The sequence below is a fragment of the Schistocerca nitens genome, chromosome 5 (genome assembly GCF_023898315.1).
Source record: "Schistocerca nitens isolate TAMUIC-IGC-003100 chromosome 5, iqSchNite1.1, whole genome shotgun sequence".
NCBI lineage: Eukaryota > Metazoa > Arthropoda > Insecta > Orthoptera > Acrididae > Schistocerca > Schistocerca nitens.
The window spans coordinates 291,587,440-291,610,689 of record NC_064618.1 but is presented as its reverse complement, the minus strand read 5'-3'; the positions used below and the strand labels follow the sequence as shown (position 1 = coordinate 291,610,689).

At 41.9% G+C, this 23,250-nt stretch overlaps 1 protein-coding gene across 1 annotated transcript in view; it reads left to right on the top strand.

The window, feature by feature from the left end:
* LOC126259892 (adipocyte plasma membrane-associated protein Hemomucin-like) overlaps positions 1-23,250 on the top strand; it is a 252,173-nt gene that overhangs the window by 117,230 nt on the left and 111,693 nt on the right. The window contains exons 2-3 of the mRNA XM_049956969.1: positions 10,876-10,988; positions 22,129-22,340. Coding sequence (XP_049812926.1) covers positions 10,888-10,988; positions 22,129-22,340 — 313 coding nt within the window. The 5' untranslated portion in view covers positions 10,876-10,887. The remainder of the gene's footprint in view (positions 1-10,875; positions 10,989-22,128; positions 22,341-23,250) is intronic.

Sequence of the window (23,250 nt, the reverse complement as noted above, 5' to 3'; positions counted from 1 at the left end):
TGGATGTATGATGATCGTTGTAATCCGAAGGTCGTGAGTTGGATCCTGCTCAATCCAGGTTTTCTTTAAACGTTATTTTCTAGACTTTTAATGAGTGAGTCGACGTGTTTTAACATGTATACGGAACCCTAAGTCTACGTACTTCCGACTGGCGACTCGCACTTGGCCCTGTAGTCTTGGTTATTCACATTCCTGCATATTATAATTATCGTGTGGATTTTCAGTTACCTATTTTCAGTTACTTTCTGCTGTTTCAGTAGAGTACCTAAGTATTGATATTTTTCCCATTTTCTGTGGTACAGAGTTCCTAAAAGTGTGTAGAGCATGACGTGTTTTGCCAACATAAGAAAATGTTATAAGATCGACACACACTTAAAATGCATTATGTTGGGACGGAACGAGACAAGAGTTTACCAATTTCAGCGATGAATATCCGCACGGAAAAATCTGAAATAGCATCATGTACTCTGAAATACATAAATTAAACTTCTTTTTCTTATTAATCAGTTGTAAATGTTTATACAGCATCATAAAACACAGCTGTTGAAATTCGGCAGACATACACACTGCTTCACGATACTTCCATTTGCTCAAAAATTTATTAGGCCTATGTAAACATAGACGAATGGCATTTGTTTTAATCATGTACCGAATATTACGCTAGAAGATCTGCTTTGGTGTCATGCGTCAAACACATGCCTTAATTTACTCGTGAAGTGGCTAGCTTTCTGCTTGCGTTGCTACCTAATTGCACATCCTGCGCGCAATCTGGTAAAGACATGGCGGCCACGGGCCGCTTGTCCACTCTCTCCCTATATAGGCTCTAGTGAGACTAGGTCTGCAACGCCATCTGCTTCCTGTAACGGCTGACAACGAATGTCAACTCCCAGTAACCCAAGTTCCGTACACTGCCGCAAAGATGTCGAGTTTTGTACCTACGAACTATGATTTGCGGACACCATTTGTTTTCTGTTATCATTTGAAGAAAAATGCTCCAGAATCGCATCGAATGCTTGTCGAAGCTTTCGGCGGACATGTTCTTGGGCAAACACAGTGTTTCGAGTGGTTCAAAACATACAAAAGCGGTGATTTTGACGTGAGAAATGACGAGCGCAGGAAACCACCGACAAAGTTCGAAGACAAAGAATTGCAGGTCTTATTGGGTGAAGATGATACTCAAACTCAAAGGAACTCGCTGAACAATTGAATGTGACGCAGAAAGCCGTTTCTCTTCGGTTGAAAGGTATGGGAAAAGTGCAGAAAGTGAGATAATGGATTCCGCATAGCCGGACGCTGTGACCGAGCGGTTCTAGGCGCTTCAGTCCTGAACCGCGCGACTGCTACGGACGCAGGTTCGAATCCTGCCTCGGGCATGGATGTGTGTGATGTCCTTACGTTAGTTAGGTTTAAGTAGTTCTAAGTTCTAGGGGTCTGATGACCTCAGATGTTAAGTCCCATAGTGCTCAGAGCCCTTTTTTTGATTCTGCATGAACTGAATGAAAGACAGCAAGCAAATCGAAAGACCACTTGTGAAATGCCGCTCACCAGACGCAAAAGAAAGTCGTTTCTCCATCGAATAGTGACAGGTCATGAAAAATGGGTATACTAATCCTAACCGACGTAAGTCATGGGTGAATCCAGGCAATCCATTGACATCCACTGCAAGACCAAATCGCTTTGGAAAGAAGACAATGCTCCGTGTTTGGTAGGATTAGAAGGGTGTCATCTATTATGAGCTGATAAAACCTGGTGAAACCGTTAACACTGGTCGCTACCAACAGCAAATGATCAATTTAAATCGCGTAGTACGTGAAAAACGATCGGAATAAGGAAAAAGGCACGCAAATTCATATTGTTCCACAATAACGCCCCATCACACACAGCAAAACGGGTCGGCGAAACGATCGAGGAGTTCAGTTGGGAAGTACTAGGGCATGCAGCTTATTCTCCAGACGTGGCTCTCTCCGATTATCATCCATTTGCACCACTGGGACACGCTCTCGTTGAACAACGCTTCAATTCATATGAAAATGTACGAAAATTGCTCGCTGACTGCTTCGCTTCAAAAGAAGAATTACTTTTCTGGCGTGGGTTTCATAGCCTGCTGGTGAGGTGGGAGAAACGCATAAATAGCAATGGAGATTATTTTGGATAAATATTGTTTATCAGTTTCAAACAACAGATGTGTAATTATTGCAACCACATTCCGGCTTCATATTTCTTTACCTTGTGCTATGTTCGTCAAACCCATATACCCCTGCAGACTGCTTTGGCCAGCAGCAGTCTAGCAGTTTTGCTGGACATGTACACAGCAGTTCCATATAATTCACGCCATCTTGAAATGCCGCCAATCCTTTACGAAATGATGAGCACATAGATGCAATTTTTGTCCATCGTGCACATTAATTCGTCCGTCAATTGTGCAGTAATGAGAAAAACTAACAGTTAAAAGATGAAAGATGCACTATTACTACATTGGTGTTCAAAATTAAAGCAATGGGCGGCTATTTCCCCGCCTTGTGTCTAATTCACCGTATAATCATACAAACTGTCAAGAGATGTCGGTGCAGTCGTCTTCTGCACGGAAAATGGCATTCCGATCTACCGACAACTACGTCAACGATGACTTCAAGATACCTGTCAAACGGGGTAGTGTTTTCCGGGTAGTCCCTCATCCATAATCGCTGTTTATACAGTCATCGACGGTCCAGTATGGCACAAAGAAGAAGCCTACCAGACTCTCTGCGGTGGAGGGCCATAAGAAGAATGGAAACAGGAGAGTCGCAAACTCATGACTTAACGTGAATCGTTCTGTTGTTTCTCGGATGTGGCAACAATTTATAGAGACTGAAACAGGGCCGACCACGTGTGATATCAGAAAGGGGGAACCGTTATTTGGATTTAAGGGCACACTACATGGCAACTGGCATCTGACCTTGCAGCATCCACTGGAAGTGTTGTATCGAGGCAAACGATGGCAGAGTGGTCTTTATTGCTGCAGACCTGCTGTGTGTGCACCTCTGATGCATCTTCACAGAAGAGTGGAATCATCAACATGCCATCTGCGCGGTCGAACAGCGGGCCAATGTTGTTTTCACAGATAAGTCCCGAATTGGGCTGGAGAGTGACTCTCGACGGATTCGCATCTGGAGGGAACGTGGAACACGATTTCGGGATCTAAACGTTATGGAAAGAGACGGATATCGAGGAGGATCCCCAATGTTGTGGGAAGGGATTATATTGAGCACATGAACACCTCTTCATGAAACTGTATGGGTGAATCAGCAAGGTTTAACTGCTGCCAAGTATCGTGACAAGATATTGGGACTTCATGTGCGGCTGTTGCGAGACTCTGTGGACCCAGACTTCGTACTGATGGATGATAATGCTGACCACATAGACCATGGTTTGTTGATGGTTTCCTGGAAACGGAAAATACTGCACGCATGGCGTGGCCTGCTCGTTCTCCCAATTTGAATCCCATGGAGCATGTCTGGGGTGCACTAGAAAGACGGGTTGCATCATTTCAGCATCCACCAACCACTCTCCGAGTCTTGCGAGCAACTCTCCAGGAAGAATGGACGTTATTGCCTCAACAGGAGATTGATGACATCATTCACAGCATGCCCCGTCGTTGTCAGGACTGTATTGCTGCCAGAGGTTGTCACACCCCATACTGAGCACATTAACCAGTTGTTGGAATGTGTGTGGAAATCGGTTAAGTTAGGAAAAACGAACATTTTTGTCTACCGTTATGCATGCTGCAGTTGTTTACGTTGCCCGTTCTTTACATTGTTTCTATTTTACTATCACCTGTTTATAATGTTTTGTGGCAACATAAACACAACTTTGCAAAATCTCCGTTTGTTGCTTTAATTTTGGACATCAGTGTAGCTGCATTTTTGTAACATTTTCTTCAGTTTTCGAACTGAAATATTCTTCTCCCCGTACACTGATTAAAAACCGATAATACACGCTAAAAGTAGGTCTGTTCGTTGGAAAATATATTTTGGCTTTTTTTGTGAGGAAGTAACTTATAATTACCAAAAACTTCTTCCGTCAAAATCACACAGAAAGCTAATGTCGTCATAGACTACCAGCTTTTAACCTGTCCACCTGACAACAGAAATGTTCCCTTCGAAACATGTTGCAAGAATCATCCAGCAAAATTTATCGGTTACAGGAAGTAGGCAGAAGGAACGATACAGTTTAATGTTCTGTCGGTTAGGCAACAAATTCGAATCAGAACGGCGATTCACCTGCATCAACTCCCAGCTATTCATTCACGCACTGTGTTCAATAAAACTAACCATGAAGGCGAGCATTGTGGATACAGCCACTGCAGGCCACTTAATGTAATGTATACAGGGTGATTTTTTCCGCCATGTAAAAACTCTATGGATTGATCGATGAGAGGATACGTAACAAAAATATCTCATGAACTTATGTGCGGAATGCATGGTTTCCATGTAAGAGACCATTTATATTTGAACGGTATCTGTTCTGTCGGACATGTCTGACAAGACACTCAAATATACACGTTTCTGAAAAAGGGGGGATCGCTCCTCGACATTTTTTCCAGTGCGAACGCACAAATGTTAACCAAACTCCTACGAGAATCAGGATTTGTGAGTAGCGTCTTTAATGGACGAGGGACTCTGCATTGCAACGAGTGATAAGCTGTATCTGAATCTTGTAGGACCGTGTCCGGATGGCCGAAGCTGTTGAGACAGCCACTCATGAGAGGTGGTAAATCGGGTTCGAGTCCCAGTCCGGCACAAATTTTCAACTTTCGCCATTGCATTACCACAATGACCCGTGCGGCTAGCCATCACAATTGCCCACTCACCCCTAACCTTGCCTTCCCCTTCCAACATTACATGTTTACAGTTTTGTGAACGTATTCTAACAACCACAGGTAATCTACTCACGTGGATAATTATGAGAATTACTCTATATTACTTTATTGCTGTAAATATTTGCAGAAAAGCAACTGTCACTGTTGTTCATCGTACACTATTCAGCTTGTAGTATCCCAGATGCTATTGTGATTTTGCCAGTTACCAAAATATTAAATCTTGACTACAACTTAACATGGGAAGCTTAATATCACGAATTTTTTCATTATGTATAGTCTGCCATGTAGTGGTAAATACTGCGAGAAAATCAGTATACCTGTATTTTTTTCATTTACATGCTGTACGAAGAACCGTCGGGGGCTTCCACTGTTATAGTTATGCTATTCAGGACTGAATACCTATTTACATAGTTTTCCTAGTACACACCTCTACCAGTACTTTACTAAAAAGCATCATACAAAATCTTCATCTGTTGCCTGTCTTTCTGGCACTTCTATAGCCCACAATGCTGCTTCACCCTGCATGTAACTCCAAAAAATTTGATTTTCTGTTTAACTGTTCAATTATGCACCAGCACATGGCTTTCTTTCTTTCTCGGCACATGTGCCATAAATTGTCATTGACGAATAATATTATCATCTAAAAAATATATAGAGCCATAAATATTCGCCCCCATTAATGGCGGAATTCTTCTACTTTGGCATTAGCAGCAACATTCGTCATTTCAGTTTTCAGATGATTCCATTAGACCTACGAAACGGTAATGGAATCAGCTTCATGCTCAGAACACTGTACATTGTTCTCACTAGACATCATTTCCTTCGGTAACCTTTCTCCTTACTTTGGCAATTTCTTCTCAAATTACTGACGCATTGTCAAAAGACTTTCACTGATGGTACTCTGCACCTTCTCGGCTTTGCACTCGTTTTCGCTTCTGCGCTCCTTGCAGGTGGCCACAACAGCATCCAATCTTGTTCTATCACACCCACATGCTGATTTATGTCTTTGGTACACTCATCAATGACATGCTCAATCTGGTTTCAACATGCATGAATCTCTTTTTTGTACCACTGTTCTAGTTTATCTGCAATCAAAGTATCCTTTTCGGTAATCCATCTGTTTAATTCAGCATATAATTTCTGTCCGTGCTGCTCTGAAAATATCTGTGTTATTTTATTGGGTAGTTCTTTCAGTTTACACTAGTCTGCAACTAACTGCGTTATAGAGTCAGCAATCACTTTTAACTTTTTTGGTTCCTTGGACATTTTTCTCTGTTCAGGTAACGTTTCTCTTTGTGCCTTAACTGTTTCCTCCACCTTTATCGATATGTTATTCATAGCGTCAGCTAAACTCTGGGAGTTCATTAACATTTCATTAATCTGAGTGACGTGCTCCGCCTTTACTATTTCAATACACTAATTAATCAAACAGAACATAAGTCTAAACCTATGACACACATACTCCATAGAAATATAAATATTTTTGCACAAAATCTAATGTTATGCGCAGCAATACTAAGAGACACAGAGTGCAAGGGAAAAAGAAAACTAGTACCACCAGAGTAGCTCATGCACTGCTTACCTCTTGAAGACATTATGAAAAATCAACTAAATTACATAGATTTTTTTTTCACGTTAGAGAAATTCGAACTGAAAAAATTCGGGACACTTTTGTCAACTGTTAAGAAACGAAATCAACCTTTAGTGTGAATTCTTTCACAAATTTCGATTTTTTAAACTTGCATCTCTTCGGTTGTGGTTGTGGCTGTTTCAGGTTTTGGCTTTTAATTTCGGTTTGTTCTGTTTTTCGTACCTTCCACTTTTGCTTCATGTTTATCAATAAGGTAGTAATGGAAAAGATGGTGCAGTGTGTATAGATTAGTACTTGTCAACAATATAGCACGTCACGATTAACTAATACACTTCTGCACTAAATGTTTGTTTACTAAAGACTTTGCTCCTAGATCACAACAAACGGCGTTTCCACTGTCACCAAATTACTATCTTATCACAGATGCTATTCCTTATTTCTGCTATTTTGCTAGTTACTCAAAATAGTAGCCCTTAAACAAAACTTAACATAGCAGGTAAGAAATTAGAGCACTCTGAAGATTATATTTAACCGCTACAGACAGGATTATGAAGCAATAAAAAGACAAAAAGCTTGAAATGCTACATTTGTGTTACTTTAGGATTACAATAAACAGGAAAGTATATTGACAGAAAATACTATACGTCATATTTATATAATATATCCTGTAGCGTTTCATATTTGATACGTTAGGCATTTAAGGATAGAGATGAATTAAATTTTGGCTTGTAAGTGATGACATGTATCCTTTTATGACGTATGAAAATATTTAAGAGTTTGAAACTTTTGACCTTCGTAGTTCTTTCTCCAAGTCCAGAAAACATTTCCTTTTCTTTTCGATCCACAGATTAACATTACACTTCTAGCAGATAACTGCACTCTTCTCAGACTCAACTGGGCAATGTCCAACATTTTCCTGACGAACAACCTTTTGGGAATTGGTTTTGATGCAACCCTATTCTCTTCTTCTTTTCATATTTAGTATCTTCCCCTCTTTCTCCTACTTACATCCTTGTTCATTTTGCGCAGGTCATAAGCTATATCAGTTTTGAACTAACAAAGTGGGCTCATCTCATTTTTTAGTATCCCAAGTCAAAGTCCTTCATGTGCAATAGCCATGCATTTATTACCGTCTTATAATGGAAGTGAAAAAATAGTCGATGGTAGTACTTTTTTGATGTGATGTTGATTCTGTACAATCAAATTAGTGAATCTAAAAGATCTACTCCCCCCATAAACAATTAGAGAAGAATAATTGTTCGGTAGTCAGCTTCAAACCTTTCTTTTCCTTTCTTATCCCATCGGTTCGCCTTACTTAGCGGCACCTCTAGAGCAGGCACGGGCAACAATCACCACTCTCTCCACCAGTCCCAACAGCAACGACACTGCTCATATTTCCATAAAATACAGCAGGATTCATCATCTAAAAAAAGAACGGTCTGCTTGCGAATGCCTAAGTTGATAAATTTGTAACATTAAAATAATACGCTCAGAAATTCTAGGAATAAGGTCTCCCATAATCATTTTTCTACCCAGATATACCTCGAAATTACCACCATTACGTAATATTTATTGAAAGCTGATAATTAACGTTTTTCAAGATCAGTAATGATAAATATCAGCAGCTGAAATACACGAGTATACGCTACACAGAACTCCAAAGATTCAACTCTTGCTTAGTTGAAGAAATTCGCACAGTGCAATGCAACTTCTACACTTTCAGTCAGAAGTGTTACGAATCTGACACGCAAGGCGACTGCGGGAAGGTGCCTCTCGCTATGCAGATACAGCGTTACAACTTTGTCGAGCTCTTCCACAGAGGGTTAAGTGCACTTACGAAAGGATTAAGGATCTAGTCCATTACAATGGTGTGTGTCATAATATTGGCAAACTGAGAGCAAACCAATACGCCTGTTCTGTACAACGTATAGACCCAGCGTGCTTTGAAGATGTTTTGACAACTTGCTTGACCCATGTGTGATGTCAGCTTTTTGTGTGATACTTTGCCTTATATGACATTAACACATGTTCCATAGATCATGAGTGCTACACTTCTTAATGATATGGAGCATGTCCGATTAACATATATTCTTTACACAATATAATATTTTTTCATATCTAAAAATTCATCTATGAGTAGAAAGAATTGTCATCCAGAAATTCTTTTAATATGTTTTTAAATGCGGTTGGCTATCTGTCAGACTTATACTGATACTTGGTAAAACATCAAAGATTTTTGTGGTAGCAAAATTCACCACTTTCTGTGCCAAACTCGGATTTAACCCAGAATAGTGAAGATGATCCTTTCTCCTAGTGTTGTAGCTATGTACATCGCTATTATTTTTGAAATGGGATGAGTTACTAATAACGAATTTAATAATGAATATATGTATTGCGAAGGTATTGCGAATATCCCGCGTTCCTTAAATAAATGTCTGTAAGGTGATCTTGGGCAGACTCCAGCTAATATTATGATTACACGCTTTTGTGCAATAAATGCGTTTTCTCTTAATGATGAATTACCCCAAAATATGATACCACATGAAAGCAGTGAATGAAAATAGGCATAGTAGGCTAATTTACTGATATATTTATCAACAAAATTTGCAGTAACCCTGATAGCATAAGCAGATGAACCTAACCGTTTCAGCAGATTACCAATGTGTTTCTTCCAATTCAATTTCTCATATCGATGCACAAACCCAGAAATTTTCAATATTCTGTCTTAGCAATAGACTTCTGTTCAAAGTCTATATTTATCAATGATATTATACCATTTACTGTATGAAATTTTCTCAAAATTTAGTGACGGTCCATTTGCAGAGACCCACTAATAATTTGCTAAAAGACATTATTTACCATTTCCTCGCCTTATTCTTGTTTGTTGGCTGTGATTACTATAGTTGTATCATCAGCAAAGAGAACTAACTTTGCATCTTCATGAATACAGAGTGGCAAATCATTAATACATATTAAGAACAATAAGGGACCCAAGACTGAGCCCTTGGGGACACAATTCTAGATACCTCTGTGGATTTTTGTAGGTTATCTATGCTGTTAATTTCAACCTTCTGCATTCTTCCAGTTAAATATGAATTAAACCATTTATGCACTGTCCCACTCATGCCACGATACCTAAGCTTATCTAGAAATTTCCATTATTCACAGTCAAAAAGCTTTAAGAGGTCACAAAATATCCCAATGTTTGATGACAGTTACTCAGAGCATTTAATATTTGATCAGTAAAAGCAGACATAGCATTTTCTGTTGAAAAGCTTTTCTGAAAACCAAATTGACATTTTGTTAGTACTTCATGTTTGCATTATGTGATGCTACACTTGAATACATTACTTTTCCAAGAATTTTGGATGAAGCTGTGAGAAGCGAGATTGGGCAGTAGTTGACAGCATCAGACCTATGCCCTTTTTATGCAATGGTTTAACAACAGCATATTTCAGTCTGCAAAAATGCCCTGTTTCAGTGGCTGAGAATCCTACTTATCTGTTAGGAATAAGATTTTAGTACTCTGTTGGAAATGCCATCAATTCCATGTGAGCTTTTACTTTTAACTGAATTTATTAATATCCTAGTTTCGGTAGGAGAGTTGGGTTGAATTTCAGTTTTATCAAATTGCATAGGTATTGCCTCATCCATACATTGTCTTGCACTATCTAATGAATAGCTGTATCCTATTTTCTCTACAACACTTACAAAATGATTATTAAAATTGTTTTCTACTTCTGACTTTTTGATAAAAAACTTTTCATCGAGTTTGATATAAATACGGTCTTCCTGTGTTCATGGTTGCTGTTTTCCATTTAACAGTATTACAAATTGTTTTAATTTTCATTATCAGGGATGCTAATCTCAGATATAAGCCACATACTTCTGGTCTTTTTAACAACTTTTTAATACAGTGCAATAGAGTAGTTTTTATATGTTTCACTGTTTCTGGATCATAACTCCTTCTAGCTGTAAGATACATTTCCCTTTTCTGTCTACAAGGTATTTTTATCCCTTTAGTGAGCCAAGGGTTTTTAGATGGTTTCTTACAGTTTTATTTCACTGTTTTCTTAGGGAGACTATTTTCAAATATACTCATAAAGGTATCATGAAATAGATTAAATTTTAAATTAGCATCAGGTTCCCTGCACACCTCACCCCAGTCTAACTGTTGCAAGGTTGCCCTAAAATTTTAAGTTGTTAAATCTTTAGCTGAACGCACTATTTTGGAGGACTGTTTTGAATTACTGTATGGAGCTGTGTCACATATTGTAACTAGCAGTGCATCGTGATCACACAGACCATTCTTAACAGGAAAAGTTTTTTTTTAATTAACTGGCTCTAGAGTAGAAGGAAATAGGCTCTGCATTTCGCAATTCATTTGGCACCTCTGTAACACGAATGTTTAATGGTGATGTTGCAGTGAACTGCCGTGATGGACCTCCGCGACGGCTTCCTGGTGGCCATACTGCTCTTCTTCTGCTGCCTGCTGCCTCAGGAGTCACACACGCTGGGACGGCTGCCCAAAGCATACAGGTAGGTACTGCACACACACCGTGCCGCTACGTTCAGACAGTGGCTCACAGCTCTGAGAAATATTAGATGGAGATATTAGACGGTCACTACTATCTGTGAAAGTTGCATTACCACGAAGTTCATACGACCATAAGAGGCTGCTGAGCTGTGTGACATGTAAAGAGTAATAGTATCTACATCTCATCTACATCTACATGACTACTCTGCAATTCACATTTAAGTGCTTGAAGAGGGTTCATCGAACCACAATCATACTATCTCTCTACCATTCCACTCCCGAACAGCGCGCGGGAAAAACGATCACCTAAACCTTTCTGTTCGAGCTCTGATTTTTCTTATTTTATTTTTATGATCATTCCTACCTATGTAGGTTGGGCTCAACAAAATATTTTCGCATTCGGAAGAGAAAGTTGGTAACTGAAATTTCGTAAATAGATCTCGCCGCGACGAAAAACGTCTTTGCTTTAATGACTTCCATCCCAACTCGCGTATCATATCTGCCACACTCTCTCCCCTATTACGTGATAATTCAAAACGAGCTGCCCTTTTTTGCGCCCTTTCGATGTCCTCCGTCAATCCCACCTGGTAAGGATCCCACACCGTGCAGCAATATTCTAACAGAGGACGAACGAGTGTAGTGTAAGCTGTCTCTTTAGTGGACTTGTTGCATCTTCTAAGTGTCCTGCCAATGAAACGCAACCTTTGGCTCGCCTTCCCCACAATATTATCTATGCGGTCTTTCCAACTGAAGTTGTTCGTAATTTTAACACCCAGGTACTTAGTTGAATTGACAGCCTTGAGAATGTTACTATTTATCGAGTAATCTAATCCAACGGATTTCTTTTGGAACTCATGTGAATCACCTCACACTTTTCGTTTTTAGCGTCAACTGCCACCTGCCACACCATGCAGCAATCTTTTCTAAATCGCTTTGCAACTGATACTGGTCTTCGGATGACCTTACTAGATGGTAAATTACAGCATCATCTGCGAACAACCTAAGAGAACTGCTCAGATTGTCATCCAGGTCATTTATATAGATCAGGAACAGCAGAGGTCCCAGGACGCTTCCCTGGGGAACACCTGATATCACTTCAGTTTTACTCGATGATTTGCCGTCTATTACCACGAACTGCGACCTTCCCGACAGGAAATCACGAATCCAGTCGCACAACTGAGACGATACCCCATAGGCCCGCAGATTGATTAGAAGTCTCTTGTGAGGAACGGTGTCAAAAGCTTTCCGGAAATCTAGAAATACGGAATCAACTTGAGATCCCCTGTTGATAGCGGCCATTACTTCGTGCGAATAAAGAGCTAGCTGCGTTGCACAAGAACGATGTTTTCTGAAACCATGCTGATTACGTATCAACAGATTGTTCCCTTCGAGGTGATTCATAATGTTTGAATACAGTATATGCTCCAAAACCCTACTGCAAACCGACGTCAATGATATAAGTCTGTAGTTCGATGGATTACTCCTACTACCCTTCTTAAACACTGGTGCGACCTGCGCAATTTTCCAATCTGTAGGTACAGATCTATCGGTGAGCGAGCGGTTGTATATGATTGTTAAGTAGGGAGCTATTGTATCAGCGTAATCTGAAAGGAACCTAATCGGTATACAATCTGGACCTGAAGACTTGCCCGTATCAAGCGATTTGAGTTGCTTCGCAACCCCTAAGGTATCTACTTCTAAGAAACTCATGCTAGCAGCTGTTCGTGTTTCAAAGTCTGGAATATTCCATTCGTCTTCCCTGGTGAAGGAATTTCGGAAAACTGCGTTCAATAACTCCGCCTTAGCGGCACAGTCGTCGGTAACAGTACCATCGGCACTGCGCAGCGAAGATATTGACTGCGTCTTGCTGCTTGTGTACTTTAGATACGACCAGAATTTCTTCGGATTTTCTACCAAATTTCGAGACAATGTTTCGTTGTGGAACCTATTAAAGGCATCTCGCATTGAAGTCCGTGCCAAATTTCGCGCGTCTGTAAATTTTAGCCAATCTTCGGGATTTCGCGTTCTTCTGAACTTCGCATGCTTTTTCCGTTGCCTCTGCAACAGCGTTCGGACCTGTTTTGTGTACCATGGGGGATCAGTTCCATCTCTTACCAATTTATGAGGTATTAATCTCTCAATTGCAGTTGCTACTATATCTTTGAATTTGAGCCACATCTCGTCTACATTTGCATAGTCAGTTCGGAAGGAATGGAGATTGTCTCTTAGGAAGGCTTCTAGTGACACTTTATCCGCTTTTTAAAAAAAAATTATTTTGCGTTTGTTCCTGGTGTATTTGGAAGAAACGGTATTGAGCCTAGCTACAACGACCTTGTGATCACTAATCCCTGTATCAGTCATGATGCTCTCTATTAGCTCTGGATTGTTTGTGGCTAAGAGGTCAAGTTTGTTTTCGCGACCATTTACAATTCGCGTGGGTTCGTGGACTAACTGCTCGAAATAATTTTCAGAGAAAGCATTTAGGACAATGTCGGAAGATGTTTTCTGCCTACCACCGGTTTTGAACAAGTATTTTTGCCAACATATCGAGGGAAGGTTGAAGTCCCCACCAACTATAACCGTATGAGTGGGGTATTTATTTGTTACGAGACTCAAATTTTCTCTGAATTGTTCAGCAACTATATCATCGGAGTCTGGGAGTCGGTAGAAGGAGCCAATTATTAACTTAGTTCGGCTGTTAAGTATAACCTCCACCATTTCGCACGGAGTATCTACTTCGACTTCACTACAAGATAAACCACTATTGACAGACACAAACACTCCACCACCAATTCTGCCTAATCTATCTTTCCTGAACACCGTCTGAGACTTCGTAAAAATTTCTGCAGAACTTATTTCAGGCTTTAGCCAGCTTTCTGTACCTATAACGATTTCAGTTTCTGTGCTTTTTATTAGCGCTTGAAGCTCAGGGACTTTCCCAGCACAACTAAAACAATTTACAACTACAATTTCGACTGTTTCTTGATCCAAGTACGTCCTGTATTTGCCATGCACCCTTTATAAAGTGGTAGAAAAAGATCGCTCGAGCAGTGCGCTGTCAACGATTTTCTTATGCTATGCCACTTTGTCTTATACCAGGTTTGTTAAAAAAGTAAACACTATCTAATCAAAAGTATCCGGACACTATTAATAGGAAGTGTGTCCACCTTTGGCCTTCATGACGACTTGAACTCTGCTAGCGATACTTCCAATAGGTGTCTCAATGTCTGTGAAGGAATGGCAGCCCATTCTTCCTCAAAATTCGATACCAGAGAAGATAGAGATATTTTCCGCTGGGGTCAGAAGCGAAGTCGATGTTCTGTCTCATTCCAAATGTGTTCCATTGGTTTCAGATCGGGACACTGGGCAGGGTACTCCATTTCAGGAATGTTATTGTCCACAAATCATTGCCTCACAGACATTGCCTTATGAAAGGGTGCATTGTCATGCTGATACAAAAAAAAATCATCATCTCCGAACTGTTCCTCTACTGTGCGTAGAACACAATCCTGCAAAAATGTGTTCATACCCATTCGTATTTAGCGTTTCCTTAAGCACAACAAGGTAACACAACAAGGTAACACTACCTTCTCCGTGCTTCACTGTTGACACTATACACGATAGAAGGTGATGATCTCCAAGTATTCGCCAAACCCAAATCCATCATTTCCACAGGGTACAACGAGATTCATCATTCCAAATCATCCGTGTCAAGTAATATACTGTCCAGTGGCGTCGCTGTTTACAACTATTCATGTGTCTCTTAGCATTAACTACAGAAATATGTGGTGTACAAGGAGCTGCTCGACCACATTAATCTATTTTTTAACTCCCTACGCACAGTAATTGTGGTAACCGGACTGGTGGTAGTACTTTGGAAATCATGAGAGTTTCCTTCCGCTGATTTCATGCCATTTTCTGCACCCATCCTACGCAATGCTCGAGAATCCCTATCCGTCAGTACACGAAGTTTTGGTTTAGCGTTTTCACTTCACAAGCATATCAGCGCCAACTTCGGCAGTTTCAGAAGAGTTGAAATGTCCCCAGTGGATTTTTTACGCCAGTGACATCCAGCGAACGGCTAGTCCACATTCGAAGCCACTGAGCTCCCCTGTCCGAGCCATTCTACTGTTAATTGCTTCTCTACTGACAATAGAATTCTCTTCGTTTAATTTGATACTGGTTGATCGCTCTCTCGTGACATCTATCGGTCAGTTCTGCATTATATAGGGGCGTCCGAATACTTTTGATCAGATAGCGTCTGAGGAACGCGGTCCTGTTTCGTTTCGTTTGAAGATTGACGAGACGCGTTATAGTGCCTCGTGAAAAGTTACAAATGGCTTATAGAGAAACATTCCCTACCCAAGGAGTGAGTGTCCAGTTATCAAAATCGTTTATAGCATTCCTACAAGAAGTGGTAGACGAAGCCCACCTTCCACCTCAAGAACGAGTGACGGTGTGGAAAGAGTGAAGTCGTTGACGGGTGTTATCTCTATGTCAAAACTAAAAATTCACACAACAGATTCTTAATGGCTGTGTAACCCAACGAGAACAGAATGATACAGTGGAGTGTACTGTGAAGTCAGATTGTCGGTTGACGGTCACGATGGACGGCAGTGAGTTAAATTTGAACAAGTTTGGCATCTATCAACTTTTAAAACAGGATTTGGTTATGTGAAAAACTGTGTGCAAATATAGTTTCAAATAACTTCACTATTGAGCTGAAGAATAATCGGAGGGTATTGCTTGATCTTCTGGACCGCCTTTAGAGAGAGCCAAAATCCCTCAATTGTGTTTTCGAACACGACCCCGAGACAAAATACCAAAGATGGGAATGGTACACTACAAACTCTCCCCATCCCAAGGAAACAGGGATGAGCAAATTTAAAATCAAACAACTTTTTTAAAAGTCGGGGTTCACTCACAAATAGTTTGAGCCTCTAGGACAAACTGCCAATCTGATTTTTTATCGCGAAGACCTTGACACTCAGTAAAAGGGGTGGTGCTTGTGCCACCAGGGTTTTACGCGCTTGGATGCTGCACCACGATAGCTCACCATGTCTGACGACAACCTGCATCGACGAATTTTTATGCAAGAAATGACATGTTTGTGGTTCCTCAGCCCTCCTATTCGCCGGATCTTCTATTCAATGGCTTCTTTCCATTCTATATGTAAATTGACTGCTATCAGCTGCAGCGGGACATTAAGCGGGATCAGCGGCGATGAGCGAAAATGTGTACCGGACCGGGATTCGAACCCGGGATCTCCTTCTCACTACGCTAGGTGTTTCTACTGGAGACTGATTATGAGGTGTGATAAAGTTTTAACATGGACTCCGAGCCACAGTGCCACTTGGCACTATTCACATAAATAAAACATTGCCAGAGATGAAGGAAGAGAGAGGCTTCTTCTGCCTTTCACGGATTAGGTGGAATCGACCAATTCTGGTATAAGTTCCTTTTTTAACTTGCCGTGCGCTCTCTGTATTTTAAACATGTTTCCTTCAAAATGCAGCGCGGGTTTAGCCGAGCGGTCTGGGTCGCTGCTGTCATGGACTGTGCGGCTGGTTCCGGCGGAGGTTCGAGTCCTCCCTCGGGCATGGGTGTGTGTGTGTTTGTCATTAGGATAATTTAGGTTAAGTAGTGTGTAAGCTTAGGGACTGATGACCTTAGCAGTTAAGTCCCATAAGATTTCACCCACACATGAACATTTTTTTTTTTTCCTTCAGAATTTCAAAGAGTGTATTGCATTGGCCATTGTGAAAAGTTTTCTCTAAGTCTGTAACTGTTATAAACGTAGGCTTGCCTTTCTTTAACCTATCTCCTAAGGTAAGTCATAGTGTCATCATTGCCTCGTGTGACAAACTGCCTATTTTCTTCTGTCTGGGGTTCTTCGGCCGACTTTCGTCTGATGATTTTACTGACGTTTCACCAGCACGAGTGGCTGGCATTGTCAAAGCTTCACCCTCCATCGCCGGTGGTGAACTGTTTGTCAACAACTGGCCACCAAAGCCTTAACAAATTTGTATTGCGTCGTGTGATCCTACATTTCTTCGGAATCCAAACTGATCTTCCCCGAGGTCAGCTCCACCCAGTTTTTGCTATGTTCTGTGAATAATTCGTGTCAGTCTTTTGACTATGCTGCCGTTGATTAAGTTATGTTCTGTGCATACTTCTCCCGGGCGACTTCCTCTTTCATTTCTTTCCTCAAGTCCATGTTCTCCCAATATTTTTCGTTCTCTTAATTTTCCTGCTACCGAGTTTCAGTCTCTTTTAACAATTAACTATCTGAATAATTTCCCTTATCTCATGAGACATTGTTTCAGTCTCTTTTTCAGCGGAGCTAGTTGACATATAAACTTCTACTATCGTGTTGGGTGTTGCCTTCGCGTCTATCTTCACTACTATGTTGCTCATAGAAGGTTACATGCATTCCTGTTATCTTAAACATTTCTGTGCCTACTCTTGCATTACCCCTGTTTGATTTGTTTTTGATAATCGCATACTCATCTGAACAGATATCCTGTTCCTTCTGTTCCATAAACGTTCGATAGCATTCACGTTGGGCGAACTTGGTGGGCAACTCATTCGCTTGAATTCTCCAGAAAGTAGTTCAAACCACAAACAATTGTGGCCCAGTGACATGGTGCATTGTAATTCTTAAAAATACCAACTTTGAATGTCTGCAAATTTTCCACATGTAGTGGAACATAACCATTTCCAGTCAATGATCAGTTCAGATGGAACAAAGGACCCAATCCGTTGCATGTAAATATAGCACACACCATTATGGAGCCACCACCAGCTTGCGCTACTTCGTGGGGTCTGCGACACACTCGAACCTTACCATCAGCACTTACTAACTGAAACCGGGACTCATCCCACCAGGCCACGGTTTTCCATTCGTCTAGGGTCCAACTGATACGGATGCGAGTGCAGGAGAGGCGCTGCAGCCGATGTCGCGCTGTTAGCAAAGGCACTAGCGTCGGTCATCTGCTGCCGTAGCCCATTAACGCCAAATTTCCCCGCAGTGTCCTAACGGAAACGTTCGTCGTAGGTCCCACATTGTTTTCTGGGGTTATTTCACCTAGTGTTGCATGTATGTAAGCACTGACAAATCTACGCAAACGCAGCTGTTCTCGGTAGTTAAGCGAAGACCGTCGGCCACTGCGTTGTCCATGGTGAGAGGCAATACCTGAAATTTGGCCATTCTCGACACACTCTTGACACTGTGGATCTCGGAATATTGAATTCCCTAACTTTATCCGAAATGGAATGTCTCACATGTCTAGGTCAAAATGTAACGTCCCCTTTGAAAATTTATAAATGACTGTGCTAGTAAACCTCTTACGTTATTTGATTTTCAAACAGCTGAGCAAGACTGAACGTACTCAGACATTTCTCTCTTTACTTATTCTGATCAACACTAACCTGACACACAATATTTTTAGCGCAACGCAATCTGATTTTCAATAATCCCTACAAAAGAATGGCCCTGACTAACAATAACCTATACCTTTCATGAATCACTCACCTCACAAAAATCTTCGTTACTCGAACTATTGCAATACAGCGAGCGCCAATACTGCCAGCTAAATAAAAGATTCTAACTACTGAAGGCACTAACTACTGATAGTCATAGTTAGCAAATGAAAGATTTTGATAGAGAACAAACAATGTATTTACCTTAATAATGTTCAAAAGTCATTATACATATATATATATATATATATATATATATATATATATATATATATATATATATATATATATATATATATATATAGGGTGTTACAAAAAGGTACGGCCAAACTTTCAGGAAACATTCCTCACACACAAAGAAAGAAAATATGTTACGTGGACATGTGTCCGGAAACGCTTACTTTCCATGTTAGAGCTCATTTTATTACTACTCTTCAAACCACATTAATCATGGAATGGAAACACACAGCAACAGAACGTACCAGCGTGACTTCAAACACTTTTTTACAGGAAATGTTCAAAATGTCCTCCGTTAGCGAGGATACACGCATCCACCCTCCGTCGCATGGAATCCCTGATGCGCTGATGCAGCCCTGGAGAATGGCGTATTGTATCACAGCCGTCCACAATACGAGCACGAAGAGTCTCTACGTTTGGTACCGGGGTTGCGTAGACAAGAGCTTTCAAATGCCCCCATAAATGAAAGTCAAGAGGGTTGAAGTCAGGAGAGCGTGGAGGCCATGGAATTGGTCCGCCTCTACCAATCCATCACTCACCAAATCTGTTGTTGAGAAGCGTACGAACACTTCGACTGAAATGTGCAGGAGCTCCATCGTGCATGAACCACATGTTGTGTTGTACTTGTAAAGGCACATGTTCTAGCAGCACAGGTAGAGTATCCCGTATGAAATCATGATAACGTGCTCCATTGAGCGTAGGTGGAAGAACATGGGGCCCAATCAAGACATCACCAACAATGCCTGCCCAAACGTTAACAGAAAATCTGTGTTGATGTGATTGCACAATTGCGTGCGGATTCTCGTCAGCCCACACATGTTGATTGTGAAAATTTACAATTTGATCACGTTGGACTGAAGCCTCATCCGTAAAGAGAACATTTGCACTGAAATGAGGCTTGACACATAGTTGGATGAACCATTCGCAGAATCAGAGGCCAATCAGCTGCTGATAGTGCCTGCACACGCTGTAAATGGTACGGAAACAACTGGTTCTCCCGTTGCACTCTCCATACAGTGACGTGGTCAACGTTACCTTGTACAGCAGCAACTTCTCTGAAGCTGACATTAGGGTTATCGTCAACTGCACGAAGAATTGCCTCGTCCACTGCAGTCGCGAGTCATAGGCTGGAATGTTCCGTGCTCCCTAAGACGCCGATCAATTGCTTCGAACGTCTTCCTGTCGGGACACCTTCGTTCTGGAAATCTGTCTCGATACAAACGTACCGCGCCACGGCAATTGCGCCGTGCTAATCCATACATCAAATGGGCATCTGCCAACTCCGCATTTGTAAACATTGCACTGACTGCAAAACCACGTTCGTGATGCTACGTACTGATGTGCTTGATGCTAGTGCTGTAGAGCAATGAGTCGCATGTCAACACAAGCACCGAACTCAACATTACCTTCCTTCAATTGGGCCAACTGGCGGTGAATCGAGGAAGTACAGTGCATACTGACGAAACTAAAATTAGCTCTAACATGGAAATTAAGCGTTTCCGGACACATGTCCACATAACATCTTTTCTTTATTTGTGTGTGAGCAATGTTTCCTGAAAGTTTGGCCGTATCTTTTTGTAACACCCTGTATATATACAGGGTGTGTCACCTAACGTTACCGCTGGATATATTTCGTAAACCACATCAAATACCGACGAACCGATTCCACAGACCGAACGTGAGGAGAGGGGCTAGTGTAATTGTTTAATATAAACCATACATAAATGCACGGAAGTATGTTTTTTAACACAAACCTACGTTTTTTTTAAAATGGAACCACGTTAGGTTTGTTAGAACATCTGAACATTTGTTGCATTGTAAAATGTTAATTACATCCGGAGATATTGTAACCTAAAGTTGACGCTTGAGTACCACTCCTCCGCTGTTTGATCGTGTGTATCGGGGAGCACCGAATTACGTAGGGATCCAAAGGGAACGGTGATGGACCTTAGGTACAGAAGAGACTGGAACAGCACATTACGTCCACATGCTAATACCTTTTTATTGGTCTTTTTCACTGACGCACATGTACATTACCATGAGGGGTGAGGTAGACGTACACACGTGGTTTCCGTTTTCAATTACAGAATGATCTGCCAACGTTGCTCGAAAATGTCCCACTGGAAACGCGTCGACGTATGTGGTATCAGCATGATGATGCACCTGCACATTCCGCAATTAACACTAGGCTGACGCTTGACCAGATGTTCGACGGGCATTTCATAGGACGTGGAGGACGCATAAATTGGCCAGCCCGTTCTCCTGATCTTACACCTCTGGACTTCTTTCTGTGGGGTACGTTAAAGGAGAATGTGTACCGTGATGTGCCTACATGTGCGGTGACATTACACCAGATGTACTGCGGCGTGTGCGACATTCATTACGCTAGAGATTGCAATTGTGTGCAGCAAATGATGGCCACCACATTGAACATCTATTGGCCTGACACGTCGGGACACACTCTATTCCACTCCGTAATTGAAAACGGAAACCACGTGTGTACGTGTACCTCACCCCTCATGGTAATGTACATGTGCGTCAGTGAAAAAGACCAATAAAAAGGTGTTAGCATGTGGACGTAATGTGCTGTTCCAGTCTCTTCTGTACCTAAGGTCCATCACCGTTCCCTTTGGATCCCTACGTAATTCGGTGCTCTCCGATACACACTATCAAACAGCGGAGGAGTGGTACTCAAATGTCAACTTTAGGTTACAATATCTCCGGATGTAATTAACATTTTACAATGCAACAAACGGCACTGATTACATATTTGTTTATATGTTCAGATGTGCTAACAAAACTAACGTGGTTCCATTTAAAAAAACGTAGGTTTGTGTTAAAAAACATACTTCCGTGCATTTTTGTATGGTTTATATTAAACAATTACACTAGCCCGTCTCCTCACGTTCGGTCTGTGGAATCGGTTCGTCGGTATTTGATGTGGTTTACGAAATATATCCAGCGGGAACGTTAGGTGACTCACCCTGTATATATCAGTTCATGACATCCAGTATTACAAATTTCCTTTTTGTGACGGACACACGTCCAGGTCGTCCGCTCTCAAAATTCTGCCATCTCTCTCCCCACATCCACCACTGCTGTCCGAGCCACAGATTGCACACAGCACAGTCAGTGATTTTCATACAGTGCACTACGTGGCGTTACCAACATAAATACCTAAATAGCCTACTTACACAAATACCATTCCGCGCTCCGTTAATTCTCGTCGTGTGGCCATAATCATGTCGGAAACCTTTTCTGATGATTCGCTTGAGTACATATGAGAGCTCCGTCAGTGTGAAGACGACACTACCGCCATCTCTACATGTGCATATTCCTATCCCAAGACGTTTGTCACCGCAGTGCAATGTGGGTTTCAGGCTTCCGCTCAGCATATAATTTTTGGATGTGTCCGTTTTTCAGGCCCCCGCCTCACCTGCCGCTGGAGGGCGGTCTGTCGCGGAACGCGCGGCTGTGCGGCGCCTCGCGGCTGCTGGACGGTCTGGTGTCGGGCCCCGAGTCGCTGGCCGAGCGCCAGGGTCAGCTCTACACGGGCCTCAACGGCGGCCACGTCGTGCGCATAGACCCGCTCACCGACCAGGTCACCTCCGTCGCCAAGTTCGGCAGGTCCTGTGGTCAGTACATCCGACACATGCACGTAGCAAGGACACACATTAAACACACCATTAACGAACGTTCCATTAATGACGAGGTCATTAGAGAGGGAACACAAGCTCTGATCTGGTGGATGGGGAAGGGGGGGTTGGGGGGGGGGTGGAAGGGAAGGAAAAGAGAGAGAGAGACGGGGAGAGAAGGAAAACAGCCGTGCTCTTTCAAAGGAGCCATCCCAGCATTCGCCTCAGATTGTTCGTGCAGCCCGCAGATCTCTGGCATATTGTATAATACACACATCAAAAAATGTTTTGCATCATCTCGATTCCGAGAGTTCCGGAACCTGTACAGTAAATTGGAATAGAGATCAACATAAACATCATTTCCGGCCTTCTTATTGCTCATGAAAACCACACATTGCATGTTGTACCACCATACAGTGAGACCTTCACAGGTGGTGGTCCAGATTGCTGTACACACCGGTACCTCTAATACCCAGTAGCACGTCCTCTTGCATTGATGCATGCCTGTATTCGTCGTGACACACTATCCACAAGTTCATCAAGGCACTGTTGGTCCATATTGTCCCACTCCTCAACGGCGATTCGTCCATAAACAGCCCTTTTCAATCTACCCCAGCCATGTTCGATAGGGTTCATGTCTGGAGAACATGCTGGCCACTCTAGTCGACTGATGTCGTTATCCTGAAGGGAGTCATTCACGAGATGTGCACGATTGGGGCGCAAATTGTCATCATGAAGATGAATGCCTCGCCAATATGCTGCCGATATGGTTGCACTATCGGTCGGAGGATGGCATTCACGTATCGTACAGCCGTTACAGCGCCTTCCATGACCACCAGCGGCGTATGTCGTCCTCACGTAATGCCACCCCAAAACAGCAAAGAACCTCCACCTTGCTGCCCTCGCTGGA